General features: G+C 38.9%; 1 protein-coding gene across 2 annotated transcripts in view; it reads right to left on the bottom strand.

Annotated features, from left to right (window-relative positions):
• Window positions 1–526: 526 nt before the first annotated feature.
• The window catches only part of Sel1l2 (sel-1 suppressor of lin-12-like 2 (C. elegans)), a 102271-nt gene continuing 83701 nt past the window's right edge, over window positions 527–19096 (bottom strand). The window contains exons 13-20 of one of the 2 annotated variants that reach the window (XM_013512281.1): window positions 18641–18703; window positions 17998–18085; window positions 15512–15660; window positions 14179–14344; window positions 13993–14067; window positions 9414–9586; window positions 1325–1453; window positions 527–727 (exon numbers count right to left, since the gene is read on the bottom strand). In XM_013512281.1, coding sequence (XP_013367735.1) covers window positions 605–727; window positions 1325–1453; window positions 9414–9586; window positions 13993–14067; window positions 14179–14344; window positions 15512–15660; window positions 17998–18085; window positions 18641–18703 — 966 coding nt within the window. In that variant the 3' untranslated portion in view covers window positions 527–604. The remainder of the gene's footprint in view (window positions 728–1324; window positions 1454–9413; window positions 9587–13992; window positions 14068–14178; window positions 14345–15511; window positions 15661–17997; window positions 18086–18640; window positions 18704–19096) is intronic. The other variant, XM_013512280.1, reaches the window with a different exon arrangement.

Genomic DNA, 19096 nt, shown 5'->3' on the forward strand with positions numbered 1-19096 from the left:
TACTGTACAGACGTCAAGTGGTTTTTTAAAGTACCTAGCAACTACAAGAGCTTGGGTAGAAAGATCCCCTTTGGTGAGGACCCTGGGTCAGGCCTATTCGTTCATTCCAGGTACAACATGCCGTGGGATGCTATTGGTCACTAAGGGTGCAGTGTGGGTCACAGGATCTCTTCTAAAAGATCTATTCGTGCAAATTCTCTTTGAATTTTTTTCCTTCTGATCTTCTGAGGGGTCTATATTCCTGCTTTCCCTAAATGTCCTCTCCTCAGCTGTAGAAGCCAAAAAACTCAGCTCGTCTTCTTGAAAGGGGAAGACACCTTTGGGAGAAGCCACCTTTGTTAACTCAAGACTTCATCACCATGATGACAAGTTTGACAAGTTTGGTTTTAGGTGACTAGTCCCCAGCTTCGCTTATGTGGCCCCCTCAATTAAGTGGGAAGTATGAGGTTATTTTTCTAGGACAGCTCTCAAGCTTTTCCCACTTTCCGTCATAGGCCTGAGTGGAAAATCTGCAGCAGGCTCTTGATCTGGCTGAGGAAATTCTTTATTAAGTGCGGGTACCTTGGCATGAACCCATGAGCAGGTTTTCCTGGCGATCCGGATCCTATCTATGGAGATTTTTAAGCAAGAAGATCAGTATGGCAACAATTAGGCCAATCACAAGTAAATCCCAGTATGGTGCAAGGGTGCTCTCCAATTTTATCCATTTCTGTATTGTTGTAAACTGCTGGCAAGAGAGATTTAGTTAAAAACACCCCAGCCACATACTTCACTTAGAACTATGATCTCCTCCCAAACCTATCACCACCCCCACCCTGACACCCCCTTGCTTTCTTCCATCTTAGAAGATAGAAGCTTTGCTGGCTTATAGCTCTCACAGGGGCCTTAACTACCACCTTTAGAATAACCTAAAAGATTTATAAAATTAAATTTCTACTTCTTTCAAAGTATAGCTCTTTGTCATACCACTTACCACCTGCCATCTGCTTACTTGTCTCAGATTTTGATGGCAAGAACTATGCTTTTAACAAGTATTTATAGCACATGTTTCTGTGCTTAAGGCTTTGTACATAGTATGTGCTGAAAATAATATCTGCCAAATGAATTCACTGGTTGTACTACAAAGTGTCAACACGTACTCAATATAACAAGCGGAATTGCTGTGCGATTCTATACTGTGTGGTCAGTACTAAGGCTTTGAGTTCTACTTATCAAAAGAAAATCAGTCCACAGAAATATTTCCCTGGTGGATCTCATTATTGTGTCCCTAACAGTTACTCATTGGAATCTTCAGAGATGCACGACCTATTTGAGACACACTTACATTATAAAACAGGATATCTGTAAGCAAATGCATAGTTTCTAGTTTCGTGAGGGCAAGGAACACAGGTACGTGAGCATCTGGACTTGTTTGTGCAGCCATGTCATACAATCTCCTGGCCAAGTGAATGTCCTAGAAATAGAAGAACAGCCCACTCTCATTAGGCACAGACCTTTAAAGGATGAATAAATAGCAATATCATAATTTATGTTTGGTAGGTAGAATAACCACACTACAAGCTATCCATTCCCCCATCCCTGGAGCCTGTCACTATGTCATGTTATATACAAAGGGTACTTTGCAAATTATGATTATCCTGAATTCCCCATGTGAGCTGGTATCATCATAAGAGCCTTGAATGCAGGCCTAAAGTCAGATCAGTGTGGAAGAAAGAGAAGTCAAAGTGATTCTAAGCAAGGGAGGGATTCAACTTACCACTGCTGGAAAGGCTCATGTGTAAAGAAAAACGAAGAATTCAAACACTTGCAAGGAAACCAGGGACCACCACCAATGACTTCAAGGACCTGAATTCACCCAACGGCCTGAGTGAGTTTGGAATGGATCTTCCTTAGACTCTCCAGTAAAGAACTTAGCCTTGATTTAGCCTGTGAAAAACCCTGGGCTGAGGACCCAGTCAACCATCTGTAATTCTAATCATGAGATGCAGAAACCATGAGATAGTAAATGCATATTGTTTTAAGCAACTGGATTTGTGATAACATGTTATGGTAGTCAGAGAAAACACAATTTCCAAAAATCTTTCATGGGTAACCACAGACCAGCTCATACTTGTGATTCTCACTGAAGGGGCAGAGAACTCTGGTTACTAAGTCCCCTAAAATACAGACAGTAAGTAATAATTATTATGATTATCTTCAAAGTACTTATACTTGAAGTTATAAAATTTGTTTATTCACTAGTCTGCCTCCAGATTCCTGAGGACAAGGTAGTGAGCTATCTATTTACCCTTTAAATTTCTAGTGCGTAGTAAGTGGCTACTACAGAGTAGAACTTTGATAATACTTACAGAATGAATTAATCAACTACTTCAGCTCTCAAGTTAGAATTTAATACCTCAGGTGACCATACTAGTATATTTTCAAGTATTTTTTTTTATTAAGTTGCACCATGGCAGATAAATTTTATTTCTTTAATTTTTATCCACTATGGCTTGTTTGCTTTATTCTGGCTTTGTTTGCCTGAACAGTAGCAAAAAAGGCAAGGAGAATTACTTTCAAAGGCTGAAGCATCCTGAACATGTCCAGAATTGTGTTTTGCTTGGGTGCCCAAGGATTATTTTCAAAGAAAGGGAAGACGGGAAGAGATTTTTAAAATAAATTTCTGTCCAAATTATTTATTATTATTATTATTATTATTATTATTATTAATTTGTCTTTTCTGCTTCATCACCTAAGCTTCAGTAGTTGTTAATCCTCGGGGCCTTTGCTAAACCTGTTTCTTGGGTGGTGTCTTCTCTCAGCTGCGTTCTATTTGTCACTACTTAAATTTTTCCAAAGCCTTGGGAGTCTTTGGAGAAAGGAGAATATTTTTGCTTAAAATGTTTAAAATTCAGGAGGTTGTTTGGAGCAAATCTTCTTGGCAACAGAGAAAATAGATGCTGTAGAAACTCTAATTTGTGTCTCTAATTCCAACATATTCAGTGGGTGTTGCTATGATAGCACCCTGCAGATTATAATGGCCGTGTCAGTGCCACACGGGAAAGGCATATTGACTAGAAGAGGTTATACAGGGAAAAACAGACTTTGTCAATAGCTCAGGCATTCATTCTCAAATTAACAGTTATTAATTTATTTCTTGAAGCACAAACATTACCATCCAGTTACCTAGTTTATAATGAAAAGTAGCAAGAAATACCATTAAAGTGGGATGGTATGTGAAAAATATTCTTTAAAATTCCCAAAGAAAAAAATTCCTGAATGCTTCTGGCCAATTAAGGCAACCTATGTAAAGAAAACTTTATAGCTAAGCTTCAGAAAAGATTCCTCATATTTTGACCCTATTTAGTAAAGAACTCAAATCAATAAAACAAAAAATTTCTTCTTGGTAAATAGGAAATGCTCTTTTGAGGAGGCCTGGGTTCAATAAATAAGTCCATTGATAGCTAAACCACTTAGATATAATTTATCTGTGGTACATTTAAATTTATTTTGCTTTAAATTCAGTATTTTTGGAGGTTATGTAAACCAATTTGCAGACTTCTAAAATAACCTGTTTCTAACTGAAATGTCAGGTGTGCCACGGTACTGCTTAATGTTCAGATGTTCAAAATAGCTTCTTACAATTCAAAGATGCAAAATTCTCCAGCAATAAAGTACAATGCAGGATTTCTCCAGGCCCAATTTCTTGGATGGCATCAAAACTTTCTTATATTAGGTGTGAACATGTGAATGGAAAGGTAGCTATTTCAATAATTTACTTTTTATCATGTCATTTTTATTTTCTGTGCCAGTGACTGAACCCAGGGTCTTGTATATGCAAGGCAAATGCTCCACCTCAAGCTGTATACCCGAGCCCTATTTTCTTTTTTTTTTTTTTTTTTTTTTTTTTTTTTTTTTTGGTTTTTCTCTGGTACTGGGAACCGAACTCACGACCTTGCGCTTGCCATGCAGGCGCTTTGCCGCTGAGCTAAATCCCCAGCCCCCGAGCCCTATTTTCTTTCTGTGAATATACCATACATTGATAAGAGAAGAGTGAAGATATAGAATTGAACAAATAGGAAAAAGGCTGTCCACAAACCCACCTGTACCCAGGAAACTAGTAATAAAATTTTATACACATTTTTTATATATGCTGGATATCTATCTATCTATCTATATATATATCTATCTCCTTTATATACATATATATCTCCTTTAATTTAGTAATTTTTTATTCTGCATAATATTTTGTCTTCTGCTTTCTAACTTAACAGTATATTTTAGAAGTATGTCATCATAGGCTGTCCTTCTAGAGAATAATATTTTTTATTAACCATATGGTATAATAATGACTAATATTCATTAAATACTGTATAAAAATAAGTCACCCCTGTCTTTTAATCATCATGACAATTCTATGGTGCAGCTGATATTAACAACTCCATTTTAAAAACAAAAATGCTGCAGCACAGAGAAGTTAAGTCAGTTACCCAAATTCTTGACTTGCAAGTGGTAGAACTGGGTTTCAAATCTGGAGAATCTGCTTCTAGCTTGCTCACTTAAGCAGTAGGCATAAAATACAAACCACTGCATAGTCATTTATAGAACGTACCTTCTATTTTGCAGCGGTTGGATTTTAAAAAGTTTCCCTGCTATATATGTAATTTTCACAGGTTTTTTAATTATTAGCTAATAGACGTTTCTTTATGAAAGGTTATAACCATTTCTAGTAAGTGCATGTCCTACTCTATTACATTTCTGGCATGGCCATTTCAACGCTATAATTTTAGCTTATTTTTTTCTGCACAGTAATTTTATTCTGGTGTCTAAAACTTTAGCTGTAACACTCCATAGGTGGTCAGATTAGACAAATGGGAAATATAAAACCGTTGTGCCATAATTACTTTTATTTTTGACATATCTATTTATAATGGATTAGTAGATGTGATTTTGGCTTCTCCACAGGGCTTGTCAAAAATACATTATATAGTAGGTATAAATACATATTTGAAATTCACCTTCAAATAATAATTTCCCCTCACTTTATGTCTTTTTTTAAGGTGCTTTTCTTAGTCATCTTGAATTTCTCATACTCCATATTACAAAAATATTTTAGAGTACGTCCTGAGATAAGTCCCTACCCTATGAAATGATTGTTTCCTCTTGTTAATGTTTATAGTTCTTAACTTTTAATTCTTTTCAGGTGTGCGTGTGCATGTGCGTGTGTGTGCGTGTGTGTGTGTGTGTGTGTGTGTGTATGCATGTGTGTACCAGTTTGGTCTTTCCCTATACCTATGGACATGTTTCTTCCACAGGATACCATAAAATCTTTGAAGATTGTCTTGTTCTGATCACGTCCCCAGACACAAAGCAAGCACTTGATAAATATTCAAGTGAGTAAATGAAGGAATGAAAAGCAGAGCATAATTCGATGGGAGTTTAGAAGTAGATGTCTTTTAAATCTTGGGGTTCATTGAAAGATTCGTAGAGATGATGACATTGGAGCTGTTCCTTAAGAAGTTCACTGGTCTTCTATGAGAAAAATCCTAAATACGAGGGGTCATCATTCCACCAAAAGGAATGATATGACTAAAAGTCAAGAGAGTTCAGTTTAGGATCTTTGGAGAGAAGGAATGCATAGCCTAGAGAATGTAATAGGGGGAAAATGGCATATTAAATTATTATTATCGAGATAGGTTAGATCAGAAAGGTTTTGAATTTGAAGAAGTCTGGGCTTATATATCAAATAAGAATATATGTATATAAAGCCAATAGCAATATATTTATATACATATTTGTTTATATTTTTGTTTCCTTCCTTCCTTCCTTCCTTCCTTCCTTCCTTCCTTCCTTCCTTCCTTCCTCCCTTCCTGCCTGCCTGCCTGCCTGCCTGCATAAGGTAGAGGGAATAACAGTACCAGAGTTATATTTATCAAGAATCACATGGCAGTGCTTTGTTAGATGCATTAGCTGTTAAGGTAATGCTAATATCTGAAACAACCCCCAGATTTCAATAGCTTAACTCCTCAGAAGTCTGCTTCTCCCTCATTCAGCATTCCAACATGGGCGTTCCTGGTTGATGGTGAATTTTTTCATGCACAACATAGACAGCTTTCCTAGTCATTCTATGTTTCTCAAATTGTTCCCGTCCTGTGGTTCTGTCATTCCCTAGAGCCTCTGTGCCTTCTGCGGTATGGCAGGGGAAAGAGATGAGGCAGGGGCTCCATTCCATTTACTTCTTAGCTGCTTTAGTCCATAAATGACATCTTTCTTTTTTTATTCCCATACCACTGCCAAGAACTGGGATGCAGAGTAGTGAGAAATGCAGTCTTTGAGGAGGCTGGCACATCCCACTGACTATCTTAAGGATTGGCAATTACAAATCTGGTGGGCAGAGCCATTTCTGCTACGGATTTAAAGGGAGAGCACTAGAATGGGAAATTCCAAGCAGTGTTTGTAACAAACCTAGACAAGGAGAAATTCAAACCTGAAACAGGTTGCAGACAGAAGGAATGACTAAGAAGGATGCGCAACAGGTTTTCTTAATGGTTATATTTTTGAAATAATTCTGTACAATTACGTGTTGAAGGAGAATTTGATAACAGTTTGTGAGCCAAGTGCTTATAATTCTAAACTAGTTTGGGTCTGCTCTTAATTCTTCTCCAGGTATTATTTTGAGTTCCCAGAACAATGGTGCAGTCAGCCATGGCCCTCAGTTTAAGCTAAGCAGCTGATTGAGCTGAGACAATGCTTAGCGTAGCTATTCAGAAACTCACCCACGTCTCTTAGTCCTAGTTTCCTTTCTGAAAGACAGATGAGAACAACAGCGGTCCATATTTTTTATATTGATGTATCAAGAGGTCTTACATGCAGAGTTTATAAAACATGATTTCTTTGATTTTTCAGAGAAACTCTAGTGAAGATATATGCCCATATATCTCACTGGTTTGCACTGAGGATTAACTGATAAGGATTGCTAAACGCCTTGCTGGAGAAATGCTTACTTACTTAATGACAAGTGCTAGGAAAGCCTATTCTCCTAACTTCTTTGCTCTTGTAGGAACAAGACTTGGTATTCTAATTGTCAGGATATTATTTAAGATTTTTTTTTTTGTCTTTTTGAGACAGGGTCTTGCTATGCAGTTCAGGCTGGCCTTGAGCTCACTTTGTAGCCTAGGCTGGTCTCGAACTCGCAGGGATCTTCCTGCCTCAGCTTCCCTTGTGCTGGGATTAGAGGCGTGTGCCACCATGCTCACCAGTTTTAAGATTTAGGATCTCCTTGTTAATTTGACTGTGAGATGGCAAGATTAATAAACTTTGCTCCTGGGCACTTGGTGACTGTTTTTTCTAATTACTAAACAAAAGAAGTTTGTAAAGACAAACAACAATGGGCCTCCATTAACTTAATCTTAAATGCTCATATCCAGATTTGGGATTAACAGTAGCCTCTGTTTTTTTTTTTTTTTTTTTTTTAATGTAGAGGCTTTCTGTAGGAAAAAAAAAAAAGAAACTTTGACCAGAGAAGACTGATCAAAGTGAACTACCCATGATTTAACAGGAACCCTGGCAGAATAGGATAAAAAGTGGCCAGAGGAAAACTTCAAAGTTTTTCTTCTGAATGTATGAAATGGAAGCCTTGACAGCTGCTATTTGATATTGTGAAGAAAGTGTCCAGCAGAGAGGTGACACCAAGCAGGGAATCCAGAGCCTCTGACAGGACAATGTCCTCTCTTTCACCGTTAGCCCAGTGTCCTGAGGGGGTGTCCCTTCCTGCCCTCAGGGACTCGGGGCAAAATGGCCTCGCTGTGGTGAGAATGTGGCTGTCAGGGAAAGGAGTTCTTTTGGATCACCCACGTGGGAGAGCTAACTTGAATTAACATGGACTGTGGTTATTTGTGTCCTTTCTACAAGTGATACTCCTTGCAGGTTATTATATTTTGCATAGGGAATGATTTTAAAAGCTTTAATCTTATTGAAGACAGTTTAGTAGTTGCTCTAATTTCCTTCTGATCTAAATGACAGTCATTTCACACATTGTTGAACTACAAAGCCCTTTCACAAAGGCTTATTCATGTTTCCTCAGAGCTGGGGGCAGGCCAGGTATTATTCGTTTTGTTTTTGTGTTGTGGATGACAGGGGGTAATGGAGAGTCACCAAGTAACACCTAAAGAATCACCCAGTGTAGCTACTTTGCCTTGAGTTTTACAAACCTGGGGAGCTCACACCTGCTAGGAATGGGACAATGAACTGAATTTGGATTTAATATCCTTTCCACTGCTTAGGGCACCAAAGCTGATGAAAAATGATCAGCCAACAGGTAGGAGGACAAGACAGCAGGGATTTGTACTGCTGGAAAGATCAGTACCTGAATAAGAAGCCTTTGGCTGCCTGTGCACTTTTTCCAGCAGTTCCAAGTAGGTAATTTCCTAATTCTCAATTACTAGCACAACCGGTAGAAAGAAGAGAGTATTCAGAAGCTGATAATCTCTGTATTATTTGGCTCTGGAAATGCAGCCAGGAATAGAAACACTAAAGAGAAACCCATGTTTGACACTAAGAATGACTCGGTGTAACCCCTGTTTTTTCCTTAAAAACTTGAGATCAGACAAGCTTGCATTGAAATTCTGGTTCCACCACTGACGAACTTTGCAAGCTTGGCCAAGTGATTAAACCTCTGCACTGCACTAATGTATGCATCGAGGAGAACTATAGGGTTTACTTCATCAAGTGGCTGTGTGATTTAAAAGCCAAACTGTACATAACATTTAATCCAACGTCGGTCTGTCATTATCCTGACCTTTAACACAACTTCATCACTCTGTGAGACCCAGTACTGTCTTCCACTTGGTTATACTGACTGACTAAGGGTTGTGTGGGAGGGGAATGTTTACAAATGTTTTGCTCAACAGCACACTGTAGTGATAACTCTTTTCATAGTGCCTCAAGTCCAAAGTAATCTTAGAGGACAGAGGTCCATTTTCACAGGCCTTTCTACAGTGCACAGTACTGTGTTTCTGGACACAGTGGGTGTAATTATAAGACATTTCTGGATCAATGAACTCGGTCTCCAGCTCTGGCCTCATTTCACTTTGTTCTTCTTACTGAAACTTGGGGATCAGTGGGAATTTCAATGGAAAAGGGATAGAGGAAAAAATATGTGCTAGAAAAAGTAAAAAGTAGGAATCAAATTGTACTAGACTAGATTTTTTCTACTCAGTAGTTATTTCCTTGACATAAATGGAGAACATAATATAACCCTCACAGAATTCATATTATGGTTAAATAAGATGTGCTGGCATACCGGAAGGACTCAGCAAATTCTCCGTCTTTCCCTTCCTCCCTCTACATGGATGACATCAATGCATTTTAAAACATTTATAAAATTTCCCTTCCCAACACAGCCATCATTACTAGATTTGGACCAATGCAGTTACCTTTGCAATACCTAAGCCATGTTCATACATATAGGCCAGGTTGAACATGGCTTGAGCGTTGTGATATTTATTGGCTGCAATGCTGTAGTGTGTGGCTGCCGTTTGATAGTCTTTCTTAGTCCCGTAGCCATAGTAATGGTAATCTCCAATTTTTACTCTAGCAAAGGCATTGCCTGGTAGAAATATTAGAAAGAGAAGAAAAATCACAACTCCAATGATTCCAAGTGTAGTTTCCAATAAGTTGACTTAATGATCCTTAAATATATGTACACAAATTGCATATTATGTAAAATATATGCAGTTCTCAGAATATTAGAATCAGGATTAGATGTACTTTATGGAATATGCTCAATGCTAGTTGTCTTCATTGTTAATCTAAATGTTCCTAAGGAACAACAAATAATTTTACCCTTTAAATTAATGTTTGAAGGTAGGTAAACTCTTGGGAAACTGAATCTTATCCGTCTCATTCTGTTTTGCCTTCTTTTCTCCCTCCCTCCCTCTCTTCTTTCTTTCCTTCCTATCTTCCCTCCCTACCTTTTTCTTCTTTTTCCTTTCTTTTTTCCGTGCTGGATAGAACCCAGGCACTTAGACATGCTAGTGCTCTGCAAGCCAACTCTACCCCTTCAGACTTCATACCTGAAGCTCCATTCTCCTGCTCCACCACTTCGTCTCTGTCCCAGATTAGCCCCATCACATGGGCTCTGTATTGTTGATGAACAAAAATAAGCCTTCTCTTTCTCCCATGGTGTTTCCTCTTAGCAACTGCCCTATTTTTCTGTTCCCCTGCACACTCACCATTTTCAAAAGTGTGCTTTACACCCACTATCTCCAGAGTTTCACCTCCCAGGTGCTCGTCAACCCACTTTAATCTGGCCATGGCCTTTCCCCCATGAAAGTGCCGGTTGAAGGCAGTGAATCAGCTCCAGGCAACCAACTCTATTGGCCACCTCTTTGTCCTCATTTTACCAGAACTCCAGGCAGCACAGGTGTCTCTGGACCCATCTGCTCAAACGCTTTCCTTTCTTGCCATATACAACATGACCTTTTCTTGCTTCCTACTATGTCAGAGACCTCTCCTTTTGTTTCTCTTTTGAACTCTGCCTGTCTTCCCCTCTCACCAGTTTCCAATGTTGGCTTCCGAGGGCTCATTCCTAACTCATTTTTTCCCTCTTCTTTCTCATCTCTCCCCGTCTCACCCTCCTTTATCTCAGCTCCTTCAGTAGGTGACCTTCTCTAGTCCTGTGGCTTTCTCTATGTTAACTATTTTTAAATGAATATCTACACAAATATCTCATCCAGACTTTTATAATTGCCTTCTTGATTGCTTAGATATCAAATTGTAAATGCCAAGTGGAGCTTTTCTAATACCTTGCACTCCCTCCTCCAACTAAAATCATTAGTTTCTTCTTATCTTAGTAACAGCACCATCACTGTTCACACTGTGAATCTAGGGAAACTATTTGTAGTTTCTCTGTTTCATTCAGTACGTCAGCGAGTCCTGTTGAATCTACCCCCAAACCACACCTCTCTCTGGACATCTCCTCCTTTATCTAGTTAAGCCTAGGTTTCTACAACAGCCTTCAAAATATTCTTCTATCTCTGCTTTTCAGTTCATTCTCCACACAACAGCCAGGGTAATCTTTTTTTGTTTGTTTTTTTTCTGGTACCAGGAATCGAACTCACGACCTTGCGCTTGCCAGGCAGGCGCTGTGCCGCTGAGCTAAATCCCCAGCCCCAGGTAATCTTTTTAAACTGTGAAGTAAAGTGGTGTTGTTCCCCTGTGCAGAATCCCCCAATGGCTTTACTTTGCACGTGGACTAAATCTAGCTCTTTATCTGACCTGTAAGTCCTGCCTAGCCACCTCCTCTGCCTCATTGACTAAGCTTACTATATCACTTTCTCTGCTCTTCTTAATATTTCCCTGGCTTTCTTAATATTCCTTAAACACCCCAACCTCCTTTCTGCCCCTGGATCCCTGCACAGGGTGCCTGCATTCATATCCCTCCAGACCCTGCTGCCTGGCACGTTTAGAACTCCTCCATTTCTTCATGTGGTTGTTTTTCCAGCCTCCACACAAATGCCGCTTCGGCACTGGAGGCTGTCTCTGACTACCTTGCTTACTGCATTCCCTCGTTCCCACCATCCCTAGTTATCTATCTTATCCGCATGCTTTACTTCCTTCACAGCACACATCACTGCTATCTTCCTTGTCTCCTACTTTATTTTCTCTGTCTTGTGAAAGCATTGACACCATGAGGGCAGGAACTATAAAGCGCTTACTCCTTAATAGTGACCCAGACCTAGAATGAATGGATAGACATAGTGGGAAACTTTTTTTTAGAAAGAATGCTTTCCTCAGAGGTTAATTTCAAATATTCTGTTGCATAAAACATGGATAAAATAGCACATGACTTTTTAAGATACGTGATATCAATCTTTTGAAGGCCATTTAGGATGACTTGTAAGGAGGAGTCGGTCCATCTTTCTATTCACTTAAAAATGTTGATTGAAAAGATGAAGGGAAATTCATCTGGGATATCCATGTCAGCTATGATCAACACTTGATGTAGTCCAGGCACATTGAGATAAAAAGGAAGCAGCCTGTATGATGTGGTTTGATGTGTACCATTAAGTGATATAGGACTCCTTCCAAAATTGCCTTCAAATTTGCCCTAGTTCAATGTCTAAATCCTTGGGAACATAATTCTTTGCTTAATAAATTTTCTTTAATCTTCTAAAATCTATTTAAATGTAGATACCTTCAAGAGACGTAATATTATGAATCACCCAGTTTTCTCTGAGCAGGGTTAATATTATGAAATTCTTAAGCTGACAATGACATTAGTTATCAGGGTTTGCTTCAAAAGGTATAGGTACCTGGGAGCAAAGCCTTACAGGAATGGTTCCCAGGCAAGGGGCATGGAGAGACCTGGAAAGACCATGCAGTGCTAAGGAGAAGCTGACTCCATCTCTAATTTTGTCCAAAAGCTACCTTCCTTTGACCCCCAAGGCTCTGTCTGGGCCAGAACCCACAAAGGGATAGGACACTTCTAAACTCATTCAAATGTTAGAAGCTGTAAGAAGGGTCCCTAAAGTGTCTGAGAATGGAAGGCAGTGAACAAGCTGGATTCAGATGATTTGACTCCACCCTAAGGAGAGGGGACTGATTGGGACAAGCTCCTGGGCATCACTCAACAGTAGAGGGATTCCTACTTCAGTTTCACATTTATAGGGTGGTGACTGAGTCCTAACAGCTCCTTGCCTTCTTCATATGAAGCAACTGCTAGAAGAAGCATGACTAGTGACTAATTGGAAAATTTCATTATTAAATTTACTAACATCAACTGAACCACTCCACACCATATCTTTGGGGACACTTATCCCTGACCTTCTTGTGACACATAATTATTTTTAGCAGCTGATTTTTTTCATATTGGGCAATTCTGTTTAATATTAATGTCCACTCATTTTCAATGTTTCTTTTCCTTAGTTCAATTTCCACACCATTTCCTGGCTTTGAATAAACTCGTATTTGTTACAACTGAGCTGATTTGCCATTGCTGAGAGATTGCTGGAGTTGTTTTCCCACTCCAAAAATGGTCTTTATTGCATTTTAGAAGACACTAACTTTTTAAAAGGGAATTTCTTACTAAAATTGCATTGATAGCTTGTTGCCGTACTCCCAGCTCAGCTAGCTCTGAGAAGGCACCACTGGGACTTTTTCTTCTGCCTTGGATTAACATCAGCTGAAAGTCATTTTTTGTCCTGTTCAATTCCTATAAAAGAGATGATTTGGCCTTACCGTGAGATGATTTTAAGAAATTTAATTGGAAGCAAAATTGCTCTCTTATTACAAGAGTTCTTCACATATCCAAATGCCAATTCTGACAGCTTTACAGTGTCTCTTTGTTTTTAATAATGTAATTTTAGGGGAAAAAAATTGGAGGATACATGGTGACACAAATTCCACCTGATAATGCTGTCCCCACCAGTGGTATTTGACATTCTTTACCACATGTGAAATCAGTAATCAGGAGGGACATGAGATCTCCAGGTAAGAGGAGAAGATCTTCCTGTTTATCTCCGCTTTGTTTTGCTTTAGCATGTTAATGGTTATAGTAAAGATCTGGAATTTGTAGTAACCATCTATGTGATATTTTGGTAGGCAAATCAAATGAGTGTTAGATGTATACTTATTTTTGCCTATAAACTTATAGAAACATAGGCCACATCTCTGATTAGTTCAGTGCTGCTCCGCAAATGAGCGATTGAAGTTAGACCAAGGAAAGTGGTTTCCTGTGTAAAATTACCATGCTTCAAACAACTGTTCTGGTGCCATGGCGACAGAGCTATAGAAAAATTCCTAGGGTTTGCTGAACAAAGGGACTTTGAGGATAATGAGGAAATAATAATGAATAAAAATGACCTCTGACAGTAGTGTAGGGTAGTTTGAACTGCCACATACTTGACATTCTGTACCTTTCTGCTTATGCACCCAAGAACACAGCTGAATAAATCAGATGAATAAAAGTGGACAAATACCAGGTATGCACCCATTTTTATCTAGGTTTTATACCTTGAACAGCAGCTCGATTCCATAAAAGTAGTGCCATTGGATACATCTTCTCTTTTTCAAGAATATTAGCCTTTTCTAAAAAAAGAAAAGGAAACATCTATTAAGAAAGTTTAAAATGCCTCTGTAGTAAAGTCATATATGCATATGCATGTTTTGGGAATTTCAGAGAATTTTAACTTATCTTACTAGATTCCAAAATGAATGCTGAATTGCTTTGAGCTACTTCATACCCCATTTCTGCAAGCAGTGCATACTGAACAAGAGACGAATCTATATCACCATCCTTATAGGCAAAGTAAGCTGTCAGAAATCTCTCAGCCCAGTGGCCTAGTTCACAGACACCTTTATAAAGCTGTATATGGGAAGAGAAATCAAGTAGACTAGTCAGTCAATATACTTCATCCCAGACAACTGATCAATGAAATCAGTTTTTGGTGCTTGTTGGCTGGTCAGGCAAGAATTTGAGATTTAACAAGCCATAGGTTTTGCTAATTATTTAGAGTGAAGAGTTAATATATTTTATAGGCACAAAGATTACAGGTGTATTTTTTTTTTGTTTTGTTTTTGTTTTTTTTTGCCTTAAGTTAAACTTCCTCAGGCTTATTTTAAATTTGTATAAGAAATTTTCCTAGCTTGGAGGCTATTTGGCAGGACAAGAATGTATCATCAACTTTGGGAGTTTTTTTTTTTTTTCCAAGGGCCTTTCTGGACACTGCTTCTTCGTGTGGGTGAGTTACAGGGCCACAGCTGATGTGAAAAGGAGGGAATGGAGGATAGCCAGTGCCCAAGGGTATAGGTGACATAACCGCAAGGGAGGTGTGCAAATATCCACGGGGACAAATGTCAACTTAGCTGAATAGCCCTTATGTAACCAAAAGAGGTTAGCCATACATAATTCATTAGGAAGTTGGCAAAGGAACAAATCTAAAGATAGATTATTAGCTGGCAGCTTTTGAAATGAATTTCAGAGGGACCAGATTGCAACATGGAGATATTTATATTGGTACGGTGGACATATTTAATAAATCAATGAAGGGCATTAAGGTCCTAAAAGCATTCTCTTGAAAAGTACATTACTGGCTCAAGTTGAAAGAACCTGCTTTCTCAGCTGTCATTCAAATCATCCAAAACGTATGGTCCCTGCTTTCTGGAAGAAGTAGGTTACATTTAGGCTAAACCCAGCCTTTCGTTTCCCGAGTAGTAATTCCCAGTCCCAGCAGAAGTGCCAAATTGCCCTAGTGATTTGATTGACAGCTGCAACAGAGCTCCCTAACTGAATCTTGAGGCAAGCTCTGAATGTAATGAAAAACCAAATGCAAAGGAGGGATCATTTCTCTTTCTCCTTTCCCCAGTCCAAGTTATATCACTGCTTCTCCTTTCTGGGAAACATCAGTGTTCACATTGTCAATGGGAAGAAAACAGGTACAATCCATAAAACCAAACGCCTAACAATTTAAGGACGGTATCACCTCCTCTGTGTGACAAATGAAAAGAACTTGAAAAACAGCTCAGCATTTACCTCTACAGCGGTTGTGCATGATCTTAACACCCCTGTTCCTGTCGCATACATCTTGGCCAGATAATAAATGGCGAGGGGCTGCCCACTCTGAGATGCCAAGTAAAAATATTTGAAGGCAAGTTTATAATCCTTCCAAACTCCAGAGCCGGCTGAAAGTTAAAATTGTTTTGAGATACCACTTTTTATTTATTTTGCACTATGCAAATTATATAATCTATTGGTAGACGTAATAGTCATAGTGATGCTTGCTAGCTTAAATAGGGTGAGAACACTCCACCAAAAGTCAGACTCCTTTAAATCTACTATTTGGGAGTGGGTGGGTAGAAGAGTTAGGTTGTAAATAAGAATATTCCCATTTTGAAAACAAAGAAAGAACTGTTTAGTCTCACGGCAGCATCTCAATTTGGTGTAATGTGAACTAATGAAAAAGAGACCAAGTAGCTGTCTCTGAGGAGCAGAAGCTGCGCCATGATCTTCTCACTGTCCTTGTCATCCTTCTGTGCCAGGACACCAGTATAGCTCATGCGTACACAGTAACAGAGCCTGAAGTAGGTAATTCCCAGCTCCAGGAAAACCAATCTGACCCAGTTCATACTAGGAGAAAGGAGAGGCGTTTGGGTACAGGCAGAGAATGAGCAGATTTCCAGCAACAGCAATTCTTTTCCTGGCTGTTTCCCCATTGGCTGAGTTGGGCTCATCTAGACATTTTACTTGCAAAAGGAGGGAGCATTCCCGAGAGGGTCTTTAAATTCCCTTCCAGCTCTAATATTTCGTGACCTTATGGGCAAGGCCATGCAGCAACTAAAAACAAAAGCTCTTGAAGGAGATTTCTAAAATTGAATCCCACATCCACTACCCATGTGGTCTTGGACAAGATATCTGAACTCAATATAGCTCCGTTTGCTCATCTGTAAACTGTGGGATACTCCCAGGCATGTTGAATGAGTTAAATGAATTGAAACATACAAAATTTAATGTACCATTGCTATTACTCATTCTAGCAGCTTGAAATATCAGACAGATCTTAAGCTGAGGACTTAAATGAACTAGGAGCAAGGCCTCCATTCTGCATAAAAAGTAGGGCTTCCTGCTGATCTATCATGGAAGATACCAGATGACCTATTGGCCAGAGTTGACCTCCTTGATCATCGCCGGCCTGGTTCCTCCAGTGACAGGAGAGCTTAGCAGGGCTATGTTCAGATCTCCTGGTCCTTGTTCTGACCACCTCCTTTCCTGGTCCCCCAGGCTTTATTACAAACCTTCGTGGCTTTCGGAAACCCTCTGTCCCAACCTCTGTATCTCTGCTCCCAGAGGCAACTTTTTCCCTAGTACATGGAAGAAAACTTCCTATTGTCTTTCCTCACTTGCCTCTCCCTCCCTCCCCATATTTACATCCTGTTTTCTGTGCCTTCCTCCTTCCAATCTTCAAGGATGAGAAATCCCACTTCTCTGTCAGGGCTAAAGAGGCCTCCACCCACCTACATCCTCATACCTAGATTTTTTCTAGGATCTCATTTTATCAACTTCAATTTTGCCTGAGCCTCTCCCTATCTAAAAACAAAGCACACTTCTTGCAAGATTTTTTTTTTTTTTTTTTTTTTTTTTGGTACTGGGGATTGAAGTTAGCCCATTGCACTGAGCTTCATTCCCATATCTTTTTGAGACAGGGACTTTCTAAATTGCTAAGTTGCCAAGGGTGGGTTTGAACTTGTGATCCTCCTGCCTTAGCCTCCCAGAGTGCTGAGATCACAGGCCTGTGCTACCATGCCCAGCTTGTGCAAGGAGTTTTCATTCATCTACTTCCTCCCCTCTCATTCACACCCTAACTCATTGTCATCTGACTTCCACCCCAACCAGTCCAATATTCTCAAAATTATCTATATTGCCAAGTCTCTTCTAACCCACCCTCCTCACTCTTTTTCTTCAAACCAGACTTTTCACTGTATCTCCCAGGGCTGCTATTCATTAATTTATTCTTTCTGGAAAGTTCTTTCCTTTAGCTCCCTTTTATATGAATTTTTTCCTGTTCTTCTGGCCATGCCTTTTTGCTTCTTTTGGGTGCTCAGTCCGCCTCTGCCTATGCTTTCAGAATGGCACAGAAGAGCCTCAGATTTTTGATCTTTGTCCGTTTCTCCTTTTCCTCATTTTTTTTCTTTTTGTATCTCAGCTACTGTTCACTCACACCTGTAGGCTGATGTCTCTGAAATCTTTCTCTCCAATTTTGACGTTTATTCTCAGTTACATACTTGCTCTTGGGGATTTGCAGGAACCCTAAGCTTAACCACATCAAAGATGAGCTTCCCGATTCTATACTTCCTTGCTGCCTCCTCCACCTGGTGCTCTTTCCTCATGTCTTCCTTGAGTCTGATCAAACTGCTGCCTGAATATTCTTTTTAAAGCCACTCACATTACCTTTGATTTTTGTTATAAAAGAGGCAGATTTACTAAGGTAATTATAAATACAGCAGAATATCTGTAGTACCTACTGTAATACATGAAGCCGAGCTGGAACTGTGCATTGGGCCATCCTTTCTCTGCAGCTCTCTGAAAGTACTTAAGTGCTTTGGCATAATTCTGGAAGATAATTGTACTCTTATTCATAGCTATATGAGTAACTTCATGGTAACAATTGCCTTTTATGCTTTTTTTTTAGAGTATAGACAGTGCTTTATGTGATTTATGCTAATTAAAATAGTGTCAGGCATATAATACATTTTATTTTATTATGTTAGATACTACTAGGAAAGAATTATATCATTGTAAATTATATATTTTTATACACTGACAACAGGTTTTGTTAAATATCAGGGGAAGGTCACTTGAAAGACAGATAAAGAAGATAAATTTCTTTATCAAAAATATCTTCAGGGGACAGATATTTCCAAGGCTATTTAGAATCTATGATTCTAAGATATAATTAGAGTTGCTATTCTTGTCACAAGCTTGTTCTTCTATGTCTGTTTGGCAAACAAAGATTTTACTAAATTATTTTATTCTCTGTTATCAGATATAATAGTTTGGCCAACCATATGATAGAGACTAATTCCTACCAATTAATGAATGGTCATCAGTTTTACCTTATAAATTGCCAGAAGCATGCTGGAAAGGTAATACAATTATTTGACTTACCACTGGAACTCCTTTTCCATAAAAGTAAAGGAGACCAAGTCCATGAAGACCAATTGCATTGCCCTAGAAGAATTTTAAAATCCTAGTCAAGTCCCAAAAGAATTCACGATAAGGAAAATTACTTCAAAATCATTCAAAATATTTGAAATGCCCCCATTAAGGCAGTAATCAAGGCAGGTTACCCTGCAGTTGGCAGGTTATTTTGATCCTCTCTAGTTTATCATTCCATACTTTTGTATTCCCCTCTGACAAGAGAAGGAAAAGGGAAATGAAAGTCAAATCTTTACTTGATGCTTTCAGTCAGCACTCATTTTAAAAAAAATTTATTTAAAGAGAAAAAATAAAACGAAATTTCAGAACGAGATAATAGGAGGGTAACAATGGTTAATACACTGCATATTGTTATCTTTAAATTAGTTATTCAGAGTACAAGATATCGGCATTTAATTGTCCAAA

This window comes from Chinchilla lanigera, unplaced genomic scaffold, assembly GCF_000276665.1.
Source record: "Chinchilla lanigera isolate Chin_1 unplaced genomic scaffold, ChiLan1.0 scaffold00014, whole genome shotgun sequence".
NCBI lineage: Eukaryota > Metazoa > Chordata > Mammalia > Rodentia > Chinchillidae > Chinchilla > Chinchilla lanigera.